This window comes from Diabrotica undecimpunctata, chromosome 4, assembly GCF_040954645.1.
Source record: "Diabrotica undecimpunctata isolate CICGRU chromosome 4, icDiaUnde3, whole genome shotgun sequence".
In the NCBI taxonomy this organism is placed as follows: Eukaryota; Metazoa; Arthropoda; class Insecta; order Coleoptera; family Chrysomelidae; genus Diabrotica; species Diabrotica undecimpunctata.
In genome coordinates this window covers 2,227,149-2,251,197 of record NC_092806.1, presented here as the reverse complement: position 1 = coordinate 2,251,197, position 24,049 = coordinate 2,227,149, and the positions used below count along the sequence as shown (strand labels likewise).

General features: G+C 32.4%; 2 protein-coding genes and 1 long non-coding RNA gene across 3 annotated transcripts; 1 reads left to right on the top strand and 2 right to left on the bottom strand.

The window, feature by feature from the left end:
• The first annotated feature begins 721 nt into the window (after positions 1-721).
• Positions 722-3,106, top strand: LOC140438068 (uncharacterized). Its single transcript, XM_072527780.1, has 4 exons — positions 722-876; positions 1,888-1,942; positions 2,147-2,216; positions 2,876-3,106. Exons 1-4 carry the CDS (start codon positions 837-839, stop codon positions 3,032-3,034), a joined length of 324 nt encoding a protein of 107 aa, XP_072383881.1. The 5' UTR covers positions 722-836; the 3' UTR covers positions 3,035-3,106.
• Positions 3,107-8,012: 4,906 nt separating this feature from the next.
• Positions 8,013-15,927, bottom strand: LOC140439038 (uncharacterized). Its single transcript, XM_072528677.1, has 4 exons — positions 15,821-15,927; positions 13,174-13,240; positions 11,829-11,898; positions 8,013-8,245 (listed from the first exon to the last, which is right to left on the bottom strand). The coding sequence occupies exons 1-4, from the start codon at positions 15,858-15,860 to the stop codon at positions 8,087-8,089; spliced, it is 336 nt and encodes a 111-aa protein (XP_072384778.1). The 5' UTR covers positions 15,861-15,927; the 3' UTR covers positions 8,013-8,086.
• A 4,746-nt stretch (positions 15,928-20,673) lies between these two features.
• On the bottom strand, positions 20,674-22,451 carry LOC140438067 (uncharacterized). Its single transcript, XR_011950435.1, has 3 exons — positions 22,399-22,451; positions 21,769-21,838; positions 20,674-20,917 (listed from the first exon to the last, which is right to left on the bottom strand). It is a non-coding gene; the product is annotated as an uncharacterized lncRNA (long non-coding RNA).
• Positions 22,452-24,049: the final 1,598 nt, after the last annotated feature.

The window sequence follows — 24,049 nt, the reverse complement described above, 5'->3', positions numbered from 1 at the left end:
TAATTTTAACTCTTAATTTTTTAATAGTCTAAATTTAAAAAGTTAAAAAGGGAAAAGAGGCGCAGATTAAAGCGGAATTCTTGAATTTGGTTTCGAAAATTAGTCTACAATTTTATTATCAGATGTCGCTACATTGCATCTATACGAAGCCATGTTAGAGTTGCTTTCTAAGACAGAAAAAATTTATTTCAGGTTCAGAGCGATTGCGAAAGCCGTTCTGATGAGGCCTATTGGGCCGATATACGTATAAGCGGATGCGTAAGCGCCCTGTATGAGAAATCAAATCTTAACTGTCTTTTCCTTTTTATTTCGATATACTCTGTACGAGTACTAGAAACCAATTCGCTAAGAATTTTGCTTAGTTGAGGAGATATGTTGTGGAATGCAATTTTTAGATTCCCCATGTCTCTCTTAACATCTTTATCAACGTCTGTTTTACCTTGCAATTCTTATAAGGCACAGATTAACACTAGTAGCACCAGAGCGGTCTCTAAAGAACCATAAATATTCTAGACCTCTGACAATGTCAAATTTTCAGACTGTAAAATTAATAAAGATAAGATGACTTATTATGTAGATTTAATCAGTGCAGCATCAACTTTTCTGCACTACACAAAAGAAGCTTTTTAACATATCTTAAATGTTCATTATGTTATAATAAGTACTTCACCTTATCGTCTATGTAAATCAAAGTTAACAAATATAGAAAGGTAGTGGGGATTATTAACAATAACATAAAATGTATTCAAGTGGTCCTTTTTGTTAAGTGGTTGACTTCTTATTGTATATAAAGCGAAACTGACAATGTACATTATTGTGAAATACAATTCTCAAACATGAAGACTACATTGGTTTTGACTCTCTTGTTTTGCGTCGGTAAGCAATAAACGTTTTTTATATATTTATTAAGTACAACCATTTTATTATTCTAAACTGGTAATATTTAAACAATATACACTAGTTACTATATATTTTTATCTGTGTCCCTTTAAAACAAAACTGTTAAAGCTAAAAATATACAACACAAACGCAAAAGATTATTGTTATTAGCAGCTTGTATGATTAGCAATTTGGCAATTTGTTATTCCTAACTACACCTGTAGAGTTTCTGTTTATGAACTTACGACTCGCAAACAAAGTTTAATACAGCCTGTATATATTGACTTAAGCACTTTTATTTTTGTTTTTCTTGTTTCATCGTTTTTTGAATTCTTTTATTAGTATCCCTTTCCTGTTTTTGTTGTCTTTTAATTCTACTGATCAATATTGGAAGGTTTGTGTATGTTCTATATTTACTTCTTCTTTTTTATATGTATTGTTTCGTCTTCTCCATTTTCTACTATCATGTGTAATTAATTAGACATTTCTAAATTGATTTGTAGTTGTTGCTCATTTTTGTCCAATATGACGCCGTCGTCGCAGCTGCTCCTTCTGAAATAAAAACTAATGTTCAATTTCTATAACCCACATACATTTTTTTTTATTCTATGTTGAATTTTTTATTTATTTTATACCACGTATATAATAAATAGCATTGGACTTATTCCTCCTCCTTGTCTGAGACCCTTTTCTGTAGTAAATATTTTTTAATGTTCTTTTTTTAACTGATGACATAACTTAAGTGCAGTCGTAAATTTTCTTAATTATCCTTATCATTTTGTTATTAAAACCTTTATTTTTTCTCATAATTTTTTTCTTGATATTGTAATAAGATCTATATACGATAAATACATTTTTTTTCTATTTGCTGATATTTTTCTATTATTTACATATATACATTTTATTAAATTTAAAAATACAAAAACTTTAAGATAAAAATTATTTTATTTTTAAAATTTTTAACAATAAAAAGCTGACCTATGTTTTAGAACTATTGTTTATTTTTAGGTCTGACCGTATACGCCCAAAGAACCCATGAGCCTGAACCTGATCCTGAGCCTGAGTAAGTAAAAATCGTACAAATAAAAGGCAAATTGCTAATAAAATATTTGCCAATTTGGTCTGTTTTATCAAAAATAAATTTTATTTTTCTTTTCTTTTGTAGCATTTTTAGACCTCAATAATAATAACCTCAGTAAACTTATATTTTAAAATCTAAGTCTATGAAATTGAGTTAATTGAATTGATAAGTCGTTTCTTTCTACAGATTTGATTGCGACAACTGTATATTATTTACCACTGTTATCAAGGATTTAGTAGAAGAAAGAGTACCCTTGGTAAGTTTTATAAGTGACATTATAGTCATCAAATGTGTGTCCTTAAGTGAAAATTTTGTTATACATACATGTTGTATGACTGGCATTAAAATAACCGATTTCATTACTAATAGTTAAAACATATAATATAAAACACACAACAATACGTGCATGTTTTTAATAAAATAAAATTTGTGTGTAAAAAGGTACAAATATATAAAAATACAATACTGAGAGCTTGATTTTCAAAACTTCCACAAAACTTATTATATTACCTTATCACTAAAGCAAGAATGATTGTAATCTAAAAGGTGAACTGCGTATGTACAATATGTTTTCCTATTATTGAAAGCCCTTTAATGTTCTTTTATACGTTTGTTAAAAATACTACCAGTCTGACCGATGTAAGTCTATTATAAAAATTTTTTTTTGATATTTATTTGCATTTCTGTCTATATTGTAATTTTGTTTTGCACCTTTGAAAATCTTGCCATCTGTAAGTTTTGTATGAGAATTATTACATAAAATAACATATCTATCTTATAAATATAAAATTACTTTTTATTCATTTAGCAATATCGTATTCATATTACTCATAATCGTATCTCTTAATTTTTTGAATAGTATAAATTGATAAAGTTAAAATTTAAATTAAAATTACCGTTTTTCTGTTATTACAGGACGAAGTTGAAAGAGACGCAGACAGATTATGCGGTGTTTTACCAACTCACTTGAGAGAATATTGCCAGCATGAGTTGCTCCCAAAAGTTGATAGAATCTATGGCCAGCTCCACGAACATACTCCTGAGGAAGTATGCGAAAAATTGGACTTCTGTTAGAGATCATTAAAATTTTTTTTTTTTAATATGTATGGCCTGTTGAAAAAATCTAAAATAAATATTTATATACAATATTTTTGTTTTTTATGATCAAAATCATATTTTTTTTGTAAATGACGTATGTCCCAAAAGTTTTTAAAAAATTTTAGTTTTAAAAGTATTATTGGTATGAAGTATTAGATTAAGATGCCATTGGAAATTAAAGTTAGTAAACAACTAAAACGATATAAACAATGTCAATTTTAACAAATAGGGTTCATTAGGATGTCGTACAAATTTAACATCTCGTCAAAGTCTTTATCGGTTAGTTAGACATGTACCAAAACGTGATATTATAAGAATTTTTAGTGCTCAAAATACTTCTGTGTCAACAATTTATCAGGCAATTGGTAAAAAAGAGTGCAAAAATGATATACCATGCCTTAATTTGCCCAAAAGTGGAAGACCAAGACCTTTAACTACTGTTCGGGAACAGAGATTAATTCAGAGTACGAAAAACCAATTAAAGTAAAGCTAAACAAAGTAAAGTATTTGCGAAATGTTGGCCGAAGATATAATGTTTCACAAATGACTGTGAGAAGAACAGTCTCAAGAACTAATTTAAAACTATTAAAAAAATTCCTAAGTACACACCAGCTCAGTTAGAAAAAATTTCTAGATGTTGCAGTGCATTGAGACGTATTCATTTTCCTGTTAAATTCTCATCATTAATGATGAAAAGTATTTTACTTTATCCAATTTCTAAATAAAAAACAACGACGGATTTTATACACGCAGTGTACAAAATGCATCATACAAAGTTATGATTAAGGGAAAAGTGAAATTTGCTAATAAAATTTTGATATGGTGGGCCATCTCAGAAACTGGTGTTTCACAGCCCTTTGTTGGGCGTGTTCGCAGTGAAGCTCTTAATGCTAACAATTAAGTTAACAGATTTCTTACAAAGCTTGTTCAATTTATAAATACCTATCACCCCAATGATGAAATTATATTTTAGCCCAACCTAGCATCATGCCATTACGCTAGGAGAACGACAGATTGGTTAACTTCTCAAAATATAAATTTTGTTCATAAGCATGAAAATCCTCCAAATGTACCTCAGGCTAGGCCTATAGAAAAGTTTTTGGCTGATTTAAGTCGAATGATGTATAATAATGGCTGGAGAGTCCAAAATAAAGGCGAATAATTTTGAAAAATCTTGTGAGGTCGACTTAGAAACAGTCCAAAGGCTTATTGCACATACAAGACCAAATTTACGTACCATCGAAGATCACGAACCTCCTTCTGTTCTTTAAAAATACATTATAAACGTTAAATAAGTAGACTGAATTTCCTGTATTTAGTTTATAAAATAAACTTAATTTACAATTAGAAAATACATATTTATTTTTCCAAAAACTTTAGGGACATGAAAAAATTATGAAATGCAAGGTAAAACGCGCTATAAATGATGCTAAAATTAAAAACCCTGTATTCCAGATGATACACTAACTGAGTTGTTAAAACTAATAGAGGATGGACGATAACATAAAAGTAGTAGTAAGACTTTTTAATTCAATATATAATACCTAAAACATAATGTGGTAATACCTAAAAAGCACAATGCGAGAAAATCCGATTAATTAGCCTAATGAGCCACACTCTTAAAATTTTACTAAGAATACTTCACAACAGAATTAGACGCAAATGGGAAGAAGATTTCGAAGATACCCAATTTGGTTTTAAAAATGCTATGGGAACCAGGGAGGCACTTTTTGCGCTTAACATCCTATTACAAAAATGCCGTGACCAAAGAAAAGATGTATTTGCATGTTTCGTGGACTTCGAAAAGGCATTTTATAAAGTACAGCATGTAAAATTATTGCAAAGACTAAAAAATTTCGAAGTATATGACAAGGATATTTGTGTCAATAAAAACTTGTACTGGAATCAAACTGCTATCGTAAAAGTTGGAGATAACTCTACCGATGAAATCTCCATACAACGAGGAGTCAGACAAGGTTGCATTTTATCGTCAACATTGTTTAATGTTTACTTGGACCAGTTATTTAACAAGGCACTTGAGAGACAACCATATGGAATAAAAATTAACGGGGAACTACTTAATGTGATTAGATATGCATACGATATAGTAATTCTGTCAGATAATATTAAAGGTCTTTAAATTCCGCTTGATCGTAATCACTAGGTAGGAGAGGAAATGGGCATAAAAATAAACACAAACAAAACCAAATGTTTAGTCGTGACCCACATTCCGATGCAAAGCTTTGTAACGAAATATTTTGCCTACCATAGGGGGTATTAATACAAGGGCTAGAAAATTCGGGGAAGAAACTACTGTGGGTGGAGAAGGGCAAGCAACATAATCGAAACATATGCAAACGGCACTCAGGTTTTGGTAGGAGAGCTGGGGTCGTGGATAAGTAAAAGACAAGGAGGTTGGATTGGGGCAACTACAAAAAAATGACATAAAGGGGTACTTATACAAATCTCTTGGGACAAACAAAACAGAAAGAAACAGGAAACACTTCTAGTAATTTATGTAGAGCGCCACTTTGAGGTGCCTAATTATAACCATCACAACAGCTAGTTGTAACTGGAGATATAATTATTAAACACAATAAACATATCTTTTCCAAATGGAAATTCAAAAAAAAGGGTTAGTTAAAAAAAATAAACAAAATGTTAAGAAAGAAAATTTAACATTTATTTTTGTGTCACCACAAACAGTTACAAAATAGACAGTGAAAAAATAATACAACAATAGTCGCAAAATACAAAAATACAAAAAAGACTTACATGTTTCATCTGTTTACAAATTCCAGGAGTTGGAGATACTATTATAAACTTACACAATTTACCGCACCGAGAATAACCTTTTTTTAAAAATAAAACAAACTAAAATCAAAAATAATAAAACGCGCTATCGTGAGTTAACATTAAATAAAAAAAACAATTATTACAAATCCTTTTTGTTATGAAAGCAAATTCTTATTATTAAAAAAATGTCTGCCTCTACTTTAAAATTTAAAAGTTACCTGGATTTCACAAAAATTACACTTGCGCTGTAAACTGCACTTCTTAAAAACTCAACAATGGCTGGGAATCTCTGACACACGAACAAAAAGGAAAATGGGTCACTGGAACACAAACCTTGGAACCTAAACTGGACTTAGCTTTTTAAAAACAGGTAAAGGTACAACTGGATACAATGGCAACATTTCAAAACTCACTTAAAACTGTAACTGAACCATTAAACTGCTACTATGTTACATATTTTTCATAAAAAAAAGACGAACAACGAGGAACATTTCAAATTTGACGTAAAATTTGGACATACCGCAGAAGACCACCGCTCTTCATCGCAGCTTCAACGAAAGTGACGAAATTATCTTAAAAAATTGATCGCATAAGTTGGAATAAACAAAACACTTTGGGATTAAGACACATAAACAAGACACAACGGAAATTAAGACGTAAATTCTTAATTTAAAAACGCAATATCGGGCGGTTTGAACAAAGAAATATCGAAGAAATTTGCTCCTGTGACATAAACAAACAATAAAATGATTTATTATCGACGGCGGCGACCTAAAAAGAACAAAAGATTATTTGGGTTTTAAATTGAAGGATACGAACTAAGAAACATTGAAAAAATTCTTCGTTATTGTAATGCATATATAAGAGGATTTCAATTAACACATATACGAGGGGATTCCAATAAATTTCAAATGCTACAGGGAGTCCATGTTGAGAAAGTTAGCAAAATCACATATTTGGGAACTGTGGTAACGAACCAACTAGATCCAAACATAGAAATAAAGCGTAGAATAGCAATGACTAAAACTTCTTTTATGAAAATAAAGTCAATTTTTTGCAATAATCATCTCAGTTAAGAATTAAGACAAAGAATGGTTAAGTGTTATGTATGGTCCATACTTTTGTACAGTGCAGAAGTGTAAACGCTAAAATCATGAACAAAATTGAAGCATTGGAAATGCTTCATGGGTTCATAGACGAATGCTGAAGATACATTGGACAGCAAGGAAAACTAATACATACTTATAGTTATATATAGTGGCAGCAAAATATGCAGGTACTGTTCCATCGTTCGCTCATAATTTATGAGTGCTCAAATGCTGCCTTTTTTTATTCCAGCCAAATATAGAAGCCCAATAAACGCACATATTTCATGGAAATCTGTCGGACAATCTTTTTCCAGTTTATACAATTTTCACATAACCGCAAGTTGTTTATTTGTATGTTTTTATTCTTGATACAGATTTTGTCATTTTATGTTTTAACCAAACTGTTTCATTCTTCATAAATTGAGGAAATTTTAAGGGAATTATAGTTATTGCTATAGGTTCGTCAATTGCGTCATATAATTCAAAATTCTTATCGTTTTCTGACTGCTCCGTCTCAGTCTCATGAATGCTATGTGCAGAAGAAGCATCATTTTCTATCGGTTCTGCTTCTACTCCTTCGTACCATTTTTAAAGTTGATTACTGGTTTTAATGTCGAAAATAATATCCATTCTGGAAAAAAATTAATTTATTTATACTATAAGCGTAGATTATATTGACAACACATACCATATCCATAAAGCAAACAAACAAATGAATAAAAAGTATGTTAAATATAATAATAGTTGTTAATATTAGGTAAAGAGTCCCGTGTAAAGATTTCTTGTCATCGCCTTTTACCCATTAGATATCGATAGGCACTAAAAAATAACGGTCGTCCTCCCACCACAGAATCTATATACCAACTTTGTCCCTCTGTTCCTTAATTTGTAACAAGAACATTTAAAGAACACCACAAGTAGGTAGTTTTCTCTTAAGCAACATAAAATAAAGCGAGGCGAAATAAAACACATTGTATTCTGCCCCGAAGTGTGAATTTCAAGTTTAGTAAGGTTATAAAGGAATTATGAAGGAAGCAAAAGAAAAATATTTAAAGCAAAAGTTTACCAAATTATTGTTTTTAAAAATTTATTTTACAATTTTTTAAATGGATGTACATATTATAACAACTTTTTGAATTTATCTCTAACAAAAGTCCAAATTTTCACATACATCCTGAGGTGAATGTTTGTGAAGGTCGTCGTAGATTCTGTCAACTTTTGGAATCAAGTGTTGTTCGCAATATTCTCCCAAGTGACCTGTTAAAATATTGCATAGTGTGTTGGCGTCTCTTTCAACCTCGGCCTGTAAGAATAGGAGATTTAATGATTTGAACTTATATTTTATTTAAATTTAAATATTTTAATGTCAAGAATTACAGAGGCATAACAGTAACAACTTGTGGACATAATACAAACTAAAAGATTGTCAGTTGTATTTTAAAAAATCATTAAGAACCGCATGCTGTGTTAGCTTACTTAAGAAGCGAAAAACTCCATTTTTAGAAGGTCAAAATAAAATTAAAGATCCGGCCAAGAAATTAAATAAGTAGAAAATATTGTTTATACAGAACTATCTTTGTTAAAATGTTTATGCTATTTGAGATTATCAGGAAAAAGTACTATCAGTTTACAAAAATGCTACTATCATCTACTAGATAGATTTTAATTTGATAATGCTCTTCATCATCATCATCACGTAGCGCTACAACCCTGGGTGGGTCTTGGCTGACTGTACAACTTTTTTCCAATTTGTTCGGTCTTCGATCAACCTAGGATCAAATGGAATGTTCATTTTCCGGAGATCTGCTTGGATGTTATCTCTCCATCGCATTCTGGGACGTCCGAGTGGTCTTTTGCCTGTGGGAATCTCCTCCCATACCAGTTTTACAAGTCTCTCGTAATGCAATCTGTGCACGTGGCCTGCCCATCTTAGTCGCTGTGATTTAATTTCTTGGACAATATCGGCGTCATTGTAGAGTGCTTTTAATTCGATATTGGTTCTGATCTTATACTAGTTTGTGGTGATGTCATGGCGAAGTCTGAAAATTTTTCGTTCAAAACGTCTGAACTTTTCTTCGTTTGCTTTGGTCATGGTCCACGTTTTGCATCCGTAAGTTATTACAGGTCTGACTATAAATTTATAGATTTTTATCTTTGAACTTCTTGTCAGATTTTTTAATTTTGCTTTTTTTTATTTTTTTGATTTTTAATTTTGATTTTTTTTTGATTTTTTGATTTTTGATTTTTTGATTATTTTTTGATAATGCTCTTGCGAAAGGAAAATAAAAATCCTTTAATATAACGGTTTCCACTTTTTTCTCGCTTGGTTAACTTGTGACAAGAAAAAAATAAATATAATTTTGTTTTCTTTTTGCTTTTCTTGACATATAAAATAAAACTTTATTTTTGCGGTTTTTCAAATTATTTCATTAAAAAGTAGTTATCACAAGACAAAAAACTCTTTCTTTTCTTTTTATTTTTTACATACAATTATTGTTCATAGGTTTTGTCTTATCTAAAGAGTAATCTGTTATGTATATGCAATAAAACCGTTAGAAAAAGTAGGAATGGACATTGCGACAATACAAGAACTACGGTGGCTAGACACGAAAAACATAAAAATAGACCAAGCGGTCAATTTCTATAGTGGAAACCAGACAGGAAAATACAAATTTGACACAGGTTTTGTAGTACGAGAAAAATACCTAAACAGTATTATAAGTTTCACGCCCATTGGTAAAAGACTGTTATATTAGACTGAAAGAAAAATGGTACAATATCTCTATTATATCTGTACATGCTCTGACAGAAGATAAAAATGAACATATTAAAGATTACTTCTATGAACAACTCGAAAGAACGATTGAGAAAATCCCCAAACAAGGCATGCAGATAATCTGTGGAGACTTCAACGCAAACATTGGCAAAGAACTTAACCTAAGACCGACAATAGGACAACACAGCCTCCACGATATCTTAAACGACAATGGACAAATGCTAACAATATGCTTGTAAAGTTTACTATATTCCAACATTAAAACATTCATAAATAGACTTGGGTCAAAGAGAAACCTAAGGACAACGAGGAAATTACAAACAAGAAATTAAACAGCATCTAAATACAGTAGACCAGAGCAATGTTGTCCAAAGGCTGTGGCAACAAATGGAAAAATCAATTAGGAAGTCAGTAGAACTAATATAAGGAAAAAGCAGGAGAGAACAACGAAATGGATTGATAGAGAATGTTAAGAAAAACTACACGACAGACAGATAAAGCAAAACATTATGCTTCAACAAGGAACGACAGAAAGTAAAGAAAACTATGCAACTTCACGCCGAGAAACAAGAAAATTTATTAGAGAGAAAAAAGGAAGTACGAACAACAGAAATATAAAGAAATGAAATGGAATAGGCAACAGTCAAATAATCGAGCATTTTACAAATCAGTGTCAAACGAAAAGAAAGGCTTCAGACCTAGATGCGTGTCTGTACTCAAAAAAAATTATGAATTAATAATAAGTGAAAAAGAACTGCTCCAAACATGGCAAGAATATTTCAGGACTTCACTAAACATTTTTAGAACTTTACCATTTGTAGAAAATTTCATGGGAGAATACCAAGCAGGCTTCAGAAAACATAGATCGACCATATATCAGATCTTTACTCTAAGACAGCTGCTAGAAAAAGGATGGGAATTCAATATAACTATCCATAATCTCTTCGTAGATTTCCGGCAAGCGTACGACAGCATGAAAATGAATCAGATGTGAAATGCAATGATAAAACTTTTAGTTAAAAAAATTATCCAGCTTGTTATGTTAAGCAGAGTACGGATAGGTAACAAACTCTCAAAATCATTGGAAATAAGCAGTGGCCTGACACAGGGAGATGCGCTGTCACCTCTCCTTTTTACTATCATCCTAGAGAAAGTAGTAAGAGCAGCCCAACTTAAAACAAAATTACTGACAGTAAATGGACCAAAATTACTACTAGCATACGCAGATGACATTGACATTGTGCAAAACACAGTCACCAATGTAAAGGGGGCTTTTAATAAATTAAAGATAGAGGCAAAGAAAACTGGTTTAAGGGTAAACGAAAAAAAAAACCAAATACATATGCATCAACAGACAAAAGGGGCGAGATAGAATAGGGCAAAATGTTACAATAGACCCATATAACTTTGAAAGAGTGGAAAAAAAGAATTCAGGCAGAAAATAGATGTATGTACATCCTCCACAATACTATTAAATCTAAAAGCCTAACACAAACATCAAAAATTGGAATATATAAAACGGTAATTAGACCGGTGTTCGTGTATGGGTGTGAGACGTGGACCCTGGCCAAAGAAACTGAAAGAAAACTTAGATATTTTGAGAGGAAAATCCTCAGAAGAATCTTTGGGCCTTATCACAACATCAATAGCAACCAATAACAAATGAGAACAAATGCTGAGGTTAAGCAGATGTATAGAGTAAGCGACATAGTCTAAGAGAATAAATCACAACGTTTAAGATGGGCTGGCCATGTCCCTAGACTCCCTAATAACCGCCTTGCCAAGTTAATATGGAAGGAAGCCCCGACAGGAAGAAGGCCGTTAGGACGTCCACGAATGCGATGAAGAGACAATATATGGTCAGATCTAAGAACAATGGGGCTACCCACTGACCCAAGTATTATGGACGACCGTTCAAGATGGAAGCAAGTTGTGCAGTCAGCCAATACCCACCCTGGGTTGTAGTCCTACGAGAAGAAGAAGAGGAATCTTTTATGTTTCCTATTAATTTGGCAGTAATGAAATAGCTAACTTCAATATGTAACTAAAAATTAAAAACTTAAAAACGTAAAAAAAATAAAATGGGTAAAATAGTGTTTATAAAGCTTACCAATGGTAATCTCTCGTGGACGTACTCCTCGATAACAGTTGCAAATGTTATGCAAGCATCGCACTCAAATCTAAAAAAAAATATTTTTGTTTTATGTAAGTTTAATATATTTTTTTATAATTTAACAATAAAAACGATGTATACAAAAACAACTAGGTACTAATAACTCACTAATATTTGGCTTCTTGATAGGTGCACAAATTTTTGTTTTGTTTTTTTTTTTTAATAAATATGCTTAATGTATAGCTAGTTTCAAATGTATTTATAAAGAATTACACAAAATATTTATAGTGTAGACAATAGAAACAGCTGTGCAGTGGTATTGAAATATTAAATATTTTGAAAAAAGTATTTTTTATTTTAAGCTTCAACATGTTGTATTAGCCAATAAATTTGCTTTTTCAAATATCTGGTGCTATGTTTCGTCGACTTTGTTTTATCTAATGGAAGCTTGTATTATGAATACGACATCAACGAGCTTTGTAAAGCAAATTTTTAAGTTGAAGGAATTACCTTTAAAAAGTTTTGAAAGTTTTTTGATCGTAACGAAGCTAAGTTATACTTGGAAAAGCCCCATTATATTTTATTATTTTATTATATGTGGTAACGGCACATCCAATGCCTGCTTCGCTTTTGGAGGCATCTGTATACAGAATCTTTTGGAATTGGTTCTTTCTTATGATTTCTTTGAAGTGTTGTCGTATGAGAAGGCTTGAGGTTTCATGTTTACTGTATTCTAATAGAGAAGTAATTGAATGTAAAATTCGTCTATTCCAAGGCGGAGTATCCGGGATTGGGAAGGCATGTGTTTTAGTAAGGTCGATGGTTTTTCTTAGAGTTAATTTCAGGATGTCTATTGTTGATTGGATCCTTTGCGGGGTCTCCGGAGGTAATGTTGAAGTAATTAAATGGTAGACTGGATTGGATGGGTTTGCGGATACGGAAGCAAAGTAAGATTGAAGAAGATACTCTCGTCGAATTCAGAGAGGTGGTTCATTAGCCTCGCAGTATAGGCTATCTATGGGACTAGATTTGAAAGCGCCTACGCAAAGACGAATAGAAGTGTTATGCACAAAGTTCAGTAGCGTTATATATATTAAGTAAGATGGTTTTGAAATTTTGAATTCTTTTATCCAAATACTTTCTCTCTCTAACACAAATCCTGAGTTTACGCCGCGTGCCAATCAGCCATGTCCCATTCTATATACTCTAAACGTATGTTATAGGCCATAAGAACTTGTAAACTTAAAATTTATTTGTGCCAAATTAGGACTGAATACCAAATAACCGATCAAATTTACTTTTTATTTTTTAAATAATTTATGAATAATAATTATTTACTTACTCCTCAGGCTCAGGAGCACGAGTTGTATGGTCTGGCCTATGAGTTGTTTTGGCATTGACGGTAAGACCTAAAAATAAATAACTTTTTTTATGAAGTGTGAAACTTTTAAGGCAATTGACATATTGGTCAAAAAAACATTAAAATAATAAAAACATCCAAAGCATTTACAATTTTTCAAAAGAATTTGCTGTCCTATTAGAGTATCATCAATGATAATTTAAGTACTTTCGACACAATGTTAATGTTACTAGATTTAAACAAAAGAGTACAAATTAGCCCTTACTTAAAACTCCAATGAAGTATAACAATTGCTACAAGAATTAGAAAACGTATCTGCAACAATAGGTCTAAAAATGAACATCAGTAGGACCAAATTTATAACAAAATTTGGTTTTAAGGGAACACCTTTTTTTTCTTTAGGTGCTTTCTTCTTAGCAAAGGTTGGCGATGACCTCTGCAAATTCTTCCCTATTTTGGGCTTTTCTTATTAAACTTTGAAAGTCTAATCCCGTCCAATCTTTGATGTTGCGCAGCCAGGTCATTTGTCGTCTACCCGGGTCGCGTCTGCCTTCTATTTTCCCTTCTATAATAAGCTGAAGGAAGTTATACCTGTCGCGTCTAAATATGTGTCCAAGATAAGACGTTTTACGCTTCTTGATAATTTCTGTGAGTTTACGTTCTCTATTCATACGCCTTAAAACTTCTTCATTTCTAACGCGGTCGGTCCATGGAATTTTCAGCATACGACGAAATACCCACATCTCACACCCAATTTTACCCACTTTTGGATGGTTAGGGAACACCTAACCATCCAAAATTATTTACTAGAATTGACAGAAAAGTACATATATCTCGGTCATATAATTAGAATAAGCAAGAATAATCATACCTGTAAATTTTAACGACGAATAACACTTGCTTGGGCTGCGTATGGTTTACTTGAAGAGATCTTTAAGAGCAACATCCCGATAGCTATGAACAGGAAGACATTTGACCAATGCGTTTTTCCTATTATTATTTAGTTTTTTTTGAGTGTTGTGCATTTTTTTCTTTTCTTCTTCGCTGTGGAATACTCATTTCAGTTGTGCTTAAAATAAACATCCTTTCTTCACTGCTACTAATTTTTTTCTGTCTTCTTCGCTTATATTTTTGGCATATTTATAAATGCATTTCTTAAAGCAGTCTTCTTGTATTTTTATCTCTCTTGTTGGTCTTAACTTCTTTCGTGAAGAAATGTTTTCTAGCCCTCTAGCTGATTTTGTTTAAGGCAGACCTAATATTCCAGGCCCAACGTTCGGGATTTCTAGATCTCTTTCTAGTACGTTTTTTCTCTTGTAAACTGTTATTATTTTTCTGCGGTTGATTTTTGGAATTTTTCTCATATTGCTGTGTGCACATTTCTTTATTTTTCTTGGAAAAGTCGTCTTTTACTGGAATTGTTTGTTTTGTACAAATATAAATCGAGTAATAAAGCTGATGACAGTTTCTATATACTACATAGGACCGTGTTATTCTGAGTTTGGAAAGTTCACTAAAATTTAGCGAAAAACAAAGTTGTATATTTAACATAGGGCTATGTTGCGCCCTTTTCATATTTTCATAACATACAGCAATGATTTTCGATTAATTTTAGAGGATTGCATGCATATATTTTAGATTTACAAAGTTCTATGGGTGCCTTATGGTACATAGAACCTTGTTATCTTAAAATTGCTGATTTTTTAATTTTGTTACATACACCCTTATAATACTCAGGCAGCGAAGAGTAAAACGTTTAGTAAAATTCCTTCGCTTGGTGCTCTAAATTAAAAAGGCTGTAGTCCTTGTTATATATTTGGAAGTCTCAAAATATATATATATATATATATATATATATATATATATATATATATATATATATATATATATATATATATATATATATATATTTAGGGATTCTACAGTATTCACTACCTTCCCTCGCTAAACCGTTTCCATCTCTCTCTGTTGTTCCATTCTCCATCGCCTCTCTTACTCATGGCGTCGTCTACTTCGTTCCTCCAGGATTTTCAAGGTCGTCCTCTTTTCCTCCTTCCTATGGGGCTCCATTCGGTTATTCTCTTTATCCATTTGCTGTCGCTAGTTCTTCTTACATGTCCATACCACTTTAATCTTTTTTGTTCTATATATGTTAGTATGTCTGTTTCTATTGATGTTCTTTGCTTTATTTCGTCATTACTTCTCCTATCCATTCTTGTTACTCTGCAGCATCTTCGCAGGCATTCCATCTCTGTTGCTACTATCTTACTGCTGTTTTTCTTGTTTATGATCCAATTTTCAGCCCCATATGTCATAATGTCTCAAAATATCATGACTTAAAAACAATAACAGAATTCGACGGTTATTTTTTTGGTTACAATTTTATTTATGACGCCTTTCACTAACACTTGTTAACGTATTTTTCTTTTCAGTTATTAAAATTTGCGAGCTTCATTCATCTACTTGTACCACATTAGTAAAAAAAGCCATTTGCTTAAACGGACACATTAAGATTTATAGTTGATTAAGGATTAAGAAATACTTGACAAATAAGAAAGCAAAGTATACTAGTAAAAAATACGTAGACATAGCTACAATACTTAACAAAGAAAAAAGATTTATTACTTACCGACGCAAAACAAAAGAGTCAAAACAAATGTAGCTTTCATGTTTGAGAATTGTATTTCACAATAATGTTGGTTTAACTTTATATATAAAAAATTAAACACTTGAATATTGTTTTTGTGTTTAATATTGATACTCCCCTCTTAGTTTCCACATTTTTCAGAGCGATTTAAATAATTGATAATATTGTTTAAAGAATTAAAAAAATACCGGTTTATCGAAAAAAAAATCATATTTGGAGCAAACATTTCTATCGTTGTAAAGTTAATCAGTTTCGTTGTTAGTTCCTACTATTTATGGGGATTTAATAATCATAAAATAATGAAAAAAGGTTGACAGTTAACAAGAAAACTTTTGAGCAAGTAAAACCATAAAAAATTGCAACTATATTGGCACCATTATCAATCTCAGATTTGATTACTGCAAAGAAATTTGAGTGGGCTTAAAAAAAACACATAGAAATCTTAATAAACTGAGAAAAGTGCGTAGCAAAAGGGATTTAACCTATGTGTTTATAACCAGGTACCTGGATATCCTTGGTAATTGTTTTATGTAAATCATTGGCGATAATATAAATATTTTTATTTCAGCTTCTAATTTTTTCTAAAATTATTTAGAACGAAGAGATTTATAATAAAAATCAAAGAAAAAATGGCATCCGTGGCATCCGGGTAACACTAATGTTTAGTAAATCATGAAGCTGTGTCTAGTTCTTTTATAATAAAAGTGATATAGAAACATAAATAAAAGTTACATTTTAAACACATTGTCCGCACTTACTTATATTTACTGAGTGTTTGTTACATAGTGGACGATTACAAACATTACACGATTTTCCTGTCCATCTTAGCCTTTTTTTTCACTAAAGACATACAAATGTAGCAATTTCCAACAATTATAGGTGTGAAGTAGAACCTCGAAGAGGTAATAACTCTGCTGTATTTCTTGAATATGTAGGTAGAGGTTTTCCTAACATACACTTAATTCCTGACCTTGATAAAAAAATTCGATATACATTTGGTACTTCAAATCTAATAGAAATTGCAGGCATCACTAATTGTTTTCCTAAGTATTATAGAAAAATTCTACGCTTACTAGTTTCAGTAGAACTTTGTGGATTATTCTCTGTATAAATATAATAAGTGACATAGAAATCCGAACACCCAGTTTAAATAATTTTAGTTTAATAAAATTTTGTATAAGTACTTAATGAAACATAATAAGTAAATGATTAAAATTTCAAAATGATTGCATTGCTTTAAAGCCCTTTTACCTTTATTAATGTGTGGATGCACCCCGATGTATTACACATTCTCCAACGCGCCTAGGTATGCTTCTGATTAGGTGGTCAATGTCCTCTTGTGGTATCTCATTCCAGGCAACCACCAACTCCTCTCGAGGTGCTTGTAAAGTCTGAAGAGGACGTTGCAAATTGAGCAATCTCCTACCCATCATCTCCCACACGTGCTCAATTGGGGATAAGTCGGGAGATCTTGGTGGCTATGCTAACAATGGGACATCATTATGTTGAAAGAAGTCTATTGTGACTCTTGCAACATGTGGTCGGGCATTATCTTGTTGGAAAGTTGGATTTGCCAGGGTGTCAAGATAGGGTAAAAGGTGGGGTTCTAGAACTTCTTGGATATAACGCTGCGCGTTCATGTTACCTCTGAAGAAGATTAAAGGTGACCTGGAATCATAAGCTATAGCACCGCAAACCACAACTCCGACAGTGTGATGAACATGTCTTTCAACAAAAAACTGTAAATTCCTCCTTTCACCACGTCGCCTTCTAACCCTCGCTCGACCATCGTACATGCCTAAACAAAATCGAGACTCGTCACTTAAGACAATACTGTTCCATTTCTGATCCCAGAGTGACCGTTCTCTGCACCACTGAAGGCGATTACTGCGGTGTTCTGGAGTTAAAGGGTGGACCCAGTGTGGTCGGTATGAAAACAGGCCAAAACTTCTTATTCGTCGGTAAACACTTCGCATGGCAATAGATCTTCCGTGTTCTGCAAACCATTCATTTGCAATGAAGCTGGTAGTGGAGAAACGGTCTCTTAAAGCCAATAATCTTAGGCCGCGATCTTTAGGGTCTGTTGTTCTACGGCGGCGTCCAGTGCCCCTTGCTCTTTGCGTAAGGCCTTCTTGAAGCCATGCCTGACAACACCTAACCACGGTGTCTACACTTCTTTGCACTCTAACTGCAACTTCCCGAAAAAAAAGTCCAGCTTTCCGAAGTCCCATTATACGGCCCTTAATAAACTCACTAAGTTGACTAAATCGTACAGGTCTCCGTAATCTAGGCATCGTAACAAATCGTAAAGAATGTCAAAGAACCACAATCCGCCAAATTTGGATCTCTACTGCGGCTGAAATAATTATTTTTAGATTGTTAGTGAATTTAAAAACAAAAAGTATAAGAACCGGAATCTCCAACTGATAAGGCTAAAAGCTGTATCACTTATTTTTTTCAGTAAGATAAATAAATTACACCATATTTTATTGAACTAAAATCATTTAAACTGGGTGTTCGGATTTCTATGTCACTTAGTATAGATTGCTAGGTAAGCTACGTCTAGGATAAAATGCGTTAGGCTTTCACTGCCATCGTCTAACTTGTTAAACTGTTCATTCGTGCTGTTAGGCCGTTGCCTTCTGAGATTAGTTCTCGACGTTTCGCCAACACTAGGGGGTTGGCATCTGGAGATGTTACTGTTTCGCTTATAAGTGTTGGCGAAACGTCGAGAACTAATCTCAGAAGGCAACAGCCTAACAGCCTGAACAAACAGTTTAACAAGTACGTCTAGAATATTATAAGAGAAGACTACTGGCCAACGCAAAATTCTGCATTTAGTGGAATAATGAGAAACCATTTTGTCCATGTTGTCTATGCCTCCTTTAGTTTCATTATAAAACTGAATTTTATAATTATTTTTTAAGCCACTTAATTATCATTGTCATGCATTGTTGACAGCAAGATAACGCTTTTTTTCTTATTTGGCACAACCATCTCTTGTTATGTTTCGTCCATTTGGCATCCATTGTTATGTTTCGTCTAGAATGTTTGTATCGATAACACAAATCTTTTACTAGACGTTTACCTTGATTAGTTTCACGTATAGTTAAATTTTTCCGGTATAAATTTTTCCAGTAAGTAAAGACGAATTATTGGCATCACAAATCCACAAAACCCTGACGCCATACTTGGCAGGTTTTGCTGGCATGTATGGCGTGAAACGTGTCCTACCTCTAAAAGAAAATAACTGTTTATCCACTCGAAGACAATCCAACGGTACTTAGTTACGATGTAAATGATCAATGAGGAGATGGAATATATCTGTGATAGCTGCAGCTTTATTATTTTGCAAACGTTCTGCACGCGTTTTGTCATTGTCAAACCGTAGGAATCTGCTGATGCTCCAAAAGCGATTTATGCCCATACTTGCTTGGTACAAAGGATGATAGTCTGTTTTCCATAAATTTTTCGAGTGCTCTGAATTCGAATGCCGTACTCCTGCTCTAATAAGAATATCTAAGTATGCATCAAATTCTTCTGTTGTAAATGACTAACATACTTTTCCAGGTTTGTCAAAATTTTCAGCAATATATTTTTTCCACACGCCATTTTGGCACAATATGTCACACATTACGTCACTAAAAACACATTTGTACACAATGTATCTCTAACAGAAAGAGTTTTCTATTTTGAGCTTTCCATAGCTAGATAATGTGATTGCTAGATATTTTAAACTCCATCACTTGTTCTATTATCTGACCTTCCAGTTCCAAAAAACTTCTTAGTAAATGCTATATACCATGTATTCTGTCTTTTTTGGAGTAATTAACATGTTAAATTTTCTGGCGATAATATTAAATTGGTGCAGCATATGTTGTAAATCATCTTAACTTTGAGAGAATAATTGCGTCGTCGGCATAGCAGATTATTTTAAGTTGTTTTTCTCTCATTTGGTATCCTTTTTAGTTCTTACATTTTTTCTTGCATCCATAATTAAATTTAACAATAGTGGTCTAGGGGAATCTCCTATCCTATCCCATTGCTAGCTTTAATAAGATTAGTTAGTTATTCTTCTACTTTTACTTTTATTGTGTTTTTTTGATAGATATTTTAGATTGTTTTGATTATTCCTAAAGGTTTCTTTCTTGCGTACAATAAGTGGATAAAATCCTTTAATTTGACCTGGTGAAATGCTTTTTTTAAGGTTTAAGAAACATAGATATGCCAGTTTGTTGTATTCTAATAATTTTTCTTGCTTTTTCCTTATTATAAATATAGCGTTGGTGCATGATCTTTCCGACCTAAAACCTTGTTGTTTTTGTGCTAATGTTATAATTTCATTCAGTTTATTTTGTTATCACTTTAGTTGTTAATTTAAGTGTTGTATTTAATAAGTTGATTCCTCTGTAATTTTTTGGGTCCGATTTGTCTGGCTTTTTAAAAAGAAGTATGAGGATGCTTGATCTCCATTTTTAATGAATTCTGTTTAGTTTTATTATTTTTTGGATTAATTTTAGTAGTTGTTTGTTTAGTCATATCTGGTTCTTTGTACCTACTTTTATAGAAAAAAACCTTACAAGTGTGGTCAGTACACGAAAAACTTATAAAATAATATAGTTGCTATGGACTGAGAAGATCAGGCACATCACAAATACTAAAACAAATCTAGGACTGGTATGAAAGACACCAGGTATCCGAGGCGCTATTTGTAGATCTTATTGCCACTTCTATCATCGTAAATCACAGAAGACTTCTTCATATTCAGAAAAAGATGGTACCCTTGATCAAAAGAGGAATATATTTTATGTTTATTATACAATTAAATGAAAATAACTTGTTTAAAAATTTATTTTAAACTTTTTATTACAATTTTGTTATAATAAATTATACTAGAACTAGTTCCTTAATTTGTCTTTAACAAAGTTCCAACAATTTGCAGGCATCTTCCGGTGTTTCTTTATCAAGCTCTTCGTATAGTTTATCAACTTCTGGAATTAAATGTTTCTCGCAGAAATCTTTCAGTTGCTCTATTGGTAACATATCACATAGTGCTTTGGCCTCTTTTTCAACTTCCTCCTGTAAGAAAGCAAAGTATTTTATTAATTATTATAAATATATAAAGATATATTGGCGTTTTTTTTAAAATCATATCATTAACTTATAAATATAACAGAGTAGATGTGATCACTGTCTTACAGAGTCTTATCATTGTCTCGTATTTTTTTAATCGTTCCATATATTAACTTGTGTGATCGATATTTCTGTAGTTCCCACAACTTGTGTAGCATCCCTAGTTATATTTGTGTGTGTGTGTGTGTGTGTTTGGGATATTGACAGCGAATAAGTTATATTTACTATTTACTTTAAAACTATTGAATATTGGTTGGGGCATCGGTATTTCTGTATATACTTTTAATTGCTATGATCAGGCGAACTTAATAATATCGTCTTATTATATAATTCTTTTACATAATTTATTTATTTATTTAGCGTATAACTATATCAGATTTAAGTTTTACAATGTAAAGTTGTGTTATACAATACAAAGAGTAGATTATAGTAATTAATTTTTAGAAACAAAAATTTAGATGACGAATATATTGAGTTGACCCTTTGATCGCAATTAAAAACTCGGACGGATTGCCAGTCCTACAGAAGATCTGTAGCATCTGATTGGGCATTCCTCCACTAGATGTTTAACGGTTTGTCTGTCAGCACCATAGTCACAGTTTAAAAAGGGTATTTTGCTCCACCTAAAAGTGAATCTGAGCACCTGCCACAGTTTGTTCTAATTCTGTTCAGTGTGACCCAGATTCGCCTTAGTTGGTTGAAACCCTCTTCAGTTCATTAAAAACTGTGATTCGTGATTAGGTGGGTTACTACTGGTGTTACATGAGCACAACTATAATAAGGTATAATTAACTTACCAATGGCACATTCTTTTCGACGTATTTCTTGATTTCACTTGCAAACGCTTTACAGGCGTCACACTCAATGCTGAAACAGTAAAAAAAATTAAGATTTAGAAGATTATTCAGGTAATTTTTAGCAAGCCTGTAATTATAATCTCTGCAAAAAATTTTGATCAGATGACTTTCTCTTTTGTTCCTTGTTCAGTATTAAGTAGTGCAGCGAAGATCTGGTATAAGAAGATTTAGTAAAATCGAAGAGTTTGATATTTAATGTTTATAAACTTATGCGAGACTATAATATTTAAGGCAAAAGCGATGCTTTATTTATAATAAATACACTTGCTGAATTTTCTGCTCTAGTACGTCGCAATTGGTGTTGCAAGATTCCTGAATGTTCGGTGCTGATAGACGGTAACTTTGTATTGAATTTGCGTGATCGAACATATTGGATTCTAGCAGTCATTGTACTGTTTCTCGCTTTATAGTTGTATTAAGAGCTTCAAGGACATCAAAAATAGTTTACCTTGCAATTTATATTTGTTGCGTATCTATGCAAAAGCATAGATGTGCGGAATTATTTGGTGTTAAACAGGAATGGTGAATTACTCATAAAATAAATTGTTAGTTTTAATCAGTGATACTTACCCAGTTTTTTGGGCGGAAACGGAAAGACCTAAAAATAAACAATTGGTTTAGAATACAAAAAAGCTGTATATTTATGAACAATTCTTTTATTTTTAATTACCAACACAGTTCAGTTTAATTTTATACTCTAGGGTATATAAAGCAACGGTATACTATATTAAAATTAAGAAAGAGTGACCAAAAAACTATAGATTAATGCAAAAAGGTGCTTCTACAAAGTACTTTATAGATCCCGCCACTTTACTTGCTTTTAAGCTTTGTTGTCGTACTTCCTCTTCAACATCTCCGTAACTAGTTATATCTATTGCCAGATATATAAACCTTGCTTTCTGCTTTATTATTTTCCCATTAATTTTGATTTTACGTCGTACTGGGTATTTAGATGTTGTCATATATTTGGTTTTTTCTGCTAATATTATTATATTGTATTTTTTGTCTGTTCTTTGGAGCTCGTGTTCTGTATCGGCAATTAATGCAGCGTCGTCTTAATAACATATTATTTGGATTTCTTTGGTCCCCATTCTGTAACCATGACCTTAACGTACTGCTTGTATTATTTCGTCTATATTATATTAAAGAGAAGTGGGCTTAACGAGTCACAATGTCTGACTACGCTTTGTACTGGTATACAGTGGTATACTGTGGTATACTGTGTTAGTTTTCCATTTATCTTTGCCTGTATTTGATTATGGAAGTAGATGTTTTCGATGGTTTGTATAATATTGATTGGTACGTTTCTTTTATATAGTAGGTGTATTCCGTCTTCGACTTGGATGCAGTCGAAAGCCTCTTTCAAGTCTATAAAGAATAGATATGCTGCTTTATTTTACTCGATGGCCTTTTCTGCGATTTGTCAGTACAAATACGGCTTCTACGCAGAATCTTCCGGATCTGAATCCTTGCTGTTCATCTAATAAAGTTGTTAGCTTATTGATTTTGTTGGTTAGGATTTTTGTGGTAAGATTAAGTGTGGTGTTCAGCAGAGTTATACCTCTATAATTGTTGGGATCTTCTTTATAACCTCCAACTCTGCTGGGGGTTACGAGCGCGAGAATTGGGTAGATTAAGTAGATCAGAAACCGCGTTCATGCCCACAGCCGGTTTCAAGCCCGGATAAAAGAAGAGAATTAGTGAGCCAGGTTAATCCTACCCATTGTAAAAGAAAAAAAAATGCTTAAAGAACCGATATCATTAAAATGTGAGTTGATTAAAAAATAAAAAGAAAATTCTACTCAATTACTTTAACCGGACAAGAGACTCATAATCGCTATTTTAGGATAAGCACATCACAGAACACAGAAACACAATATATAGAACTGGAATAATACCTAGGGAATGGTTCCGTTCGACCTTTATACTACTGCCAAAAAAGGCAAATACAAGGGAATGCAGCGAATATCGTACGATAGCTTTGATGAGTCATGCTCTAAAACTGTTCCTGAAAATAATCCATAATAGGATCTATAGGAAATTAGACGTAGACATCAGTAACACTCAGATGGGATTCAGAAAAAGGCTGGGTACAAGGGAGGCTCTGTTTGCAATGAACGTTCTCTTACAGAGATGCTTAGATATGAACCAAGAAATTTACACCTGCTTTATTGATTTCGAAAAGGCCTTTGACAAAGTACAACATGAACCACTAAGACAA

Excerpts from the sequence above, each read along its gene's own strand:
- LOC140438068 (XM_072527780.1), top strand. The coding sequence starts at position 837 with ATGAAGACTACATTGGTTTTGACTCTCTTGTTTTGCGTCG. Across the intron at positions 877-1,887 it reads GACTCTCTTGTTTTGCGTCG|GTCTGACCGTATACGCCCAA; the intron begins GTAAGCAATAAA and ends GTTTATTTTTAG. Across the intron at positions 2,217-2,875 it reads TAGAAGAAAGAGTACCCTTG|GACGAAGTTGAAAGAGACGC; the intron begins GTAAGTTTTATA and ends CTGTTATTACAG.
- LOC140439038 (XM_072528677.1), bottom strand. The coding sequence starts at position 15,860 with ATGAAAGCTACATTTGTTTTGACTCTTTTGTTTTGCGTCG. Across the intron at positions 13,241-15,820 it reads GACTCTTTTGTTTTGCGTCG|GTCTTACCGTCAATGCCAAA; the intron begins GTAAGTAATAAA and ends ATTTATTTTTAG. Across the intron at positions 11,899-13,173 it reads CGTGCTCCTGAGCCTGAGGA|ATTTGAGTGCGATGCTTGCA; the intron begins GTAAGTAAATAA and ends ATTTTTTTTTAG.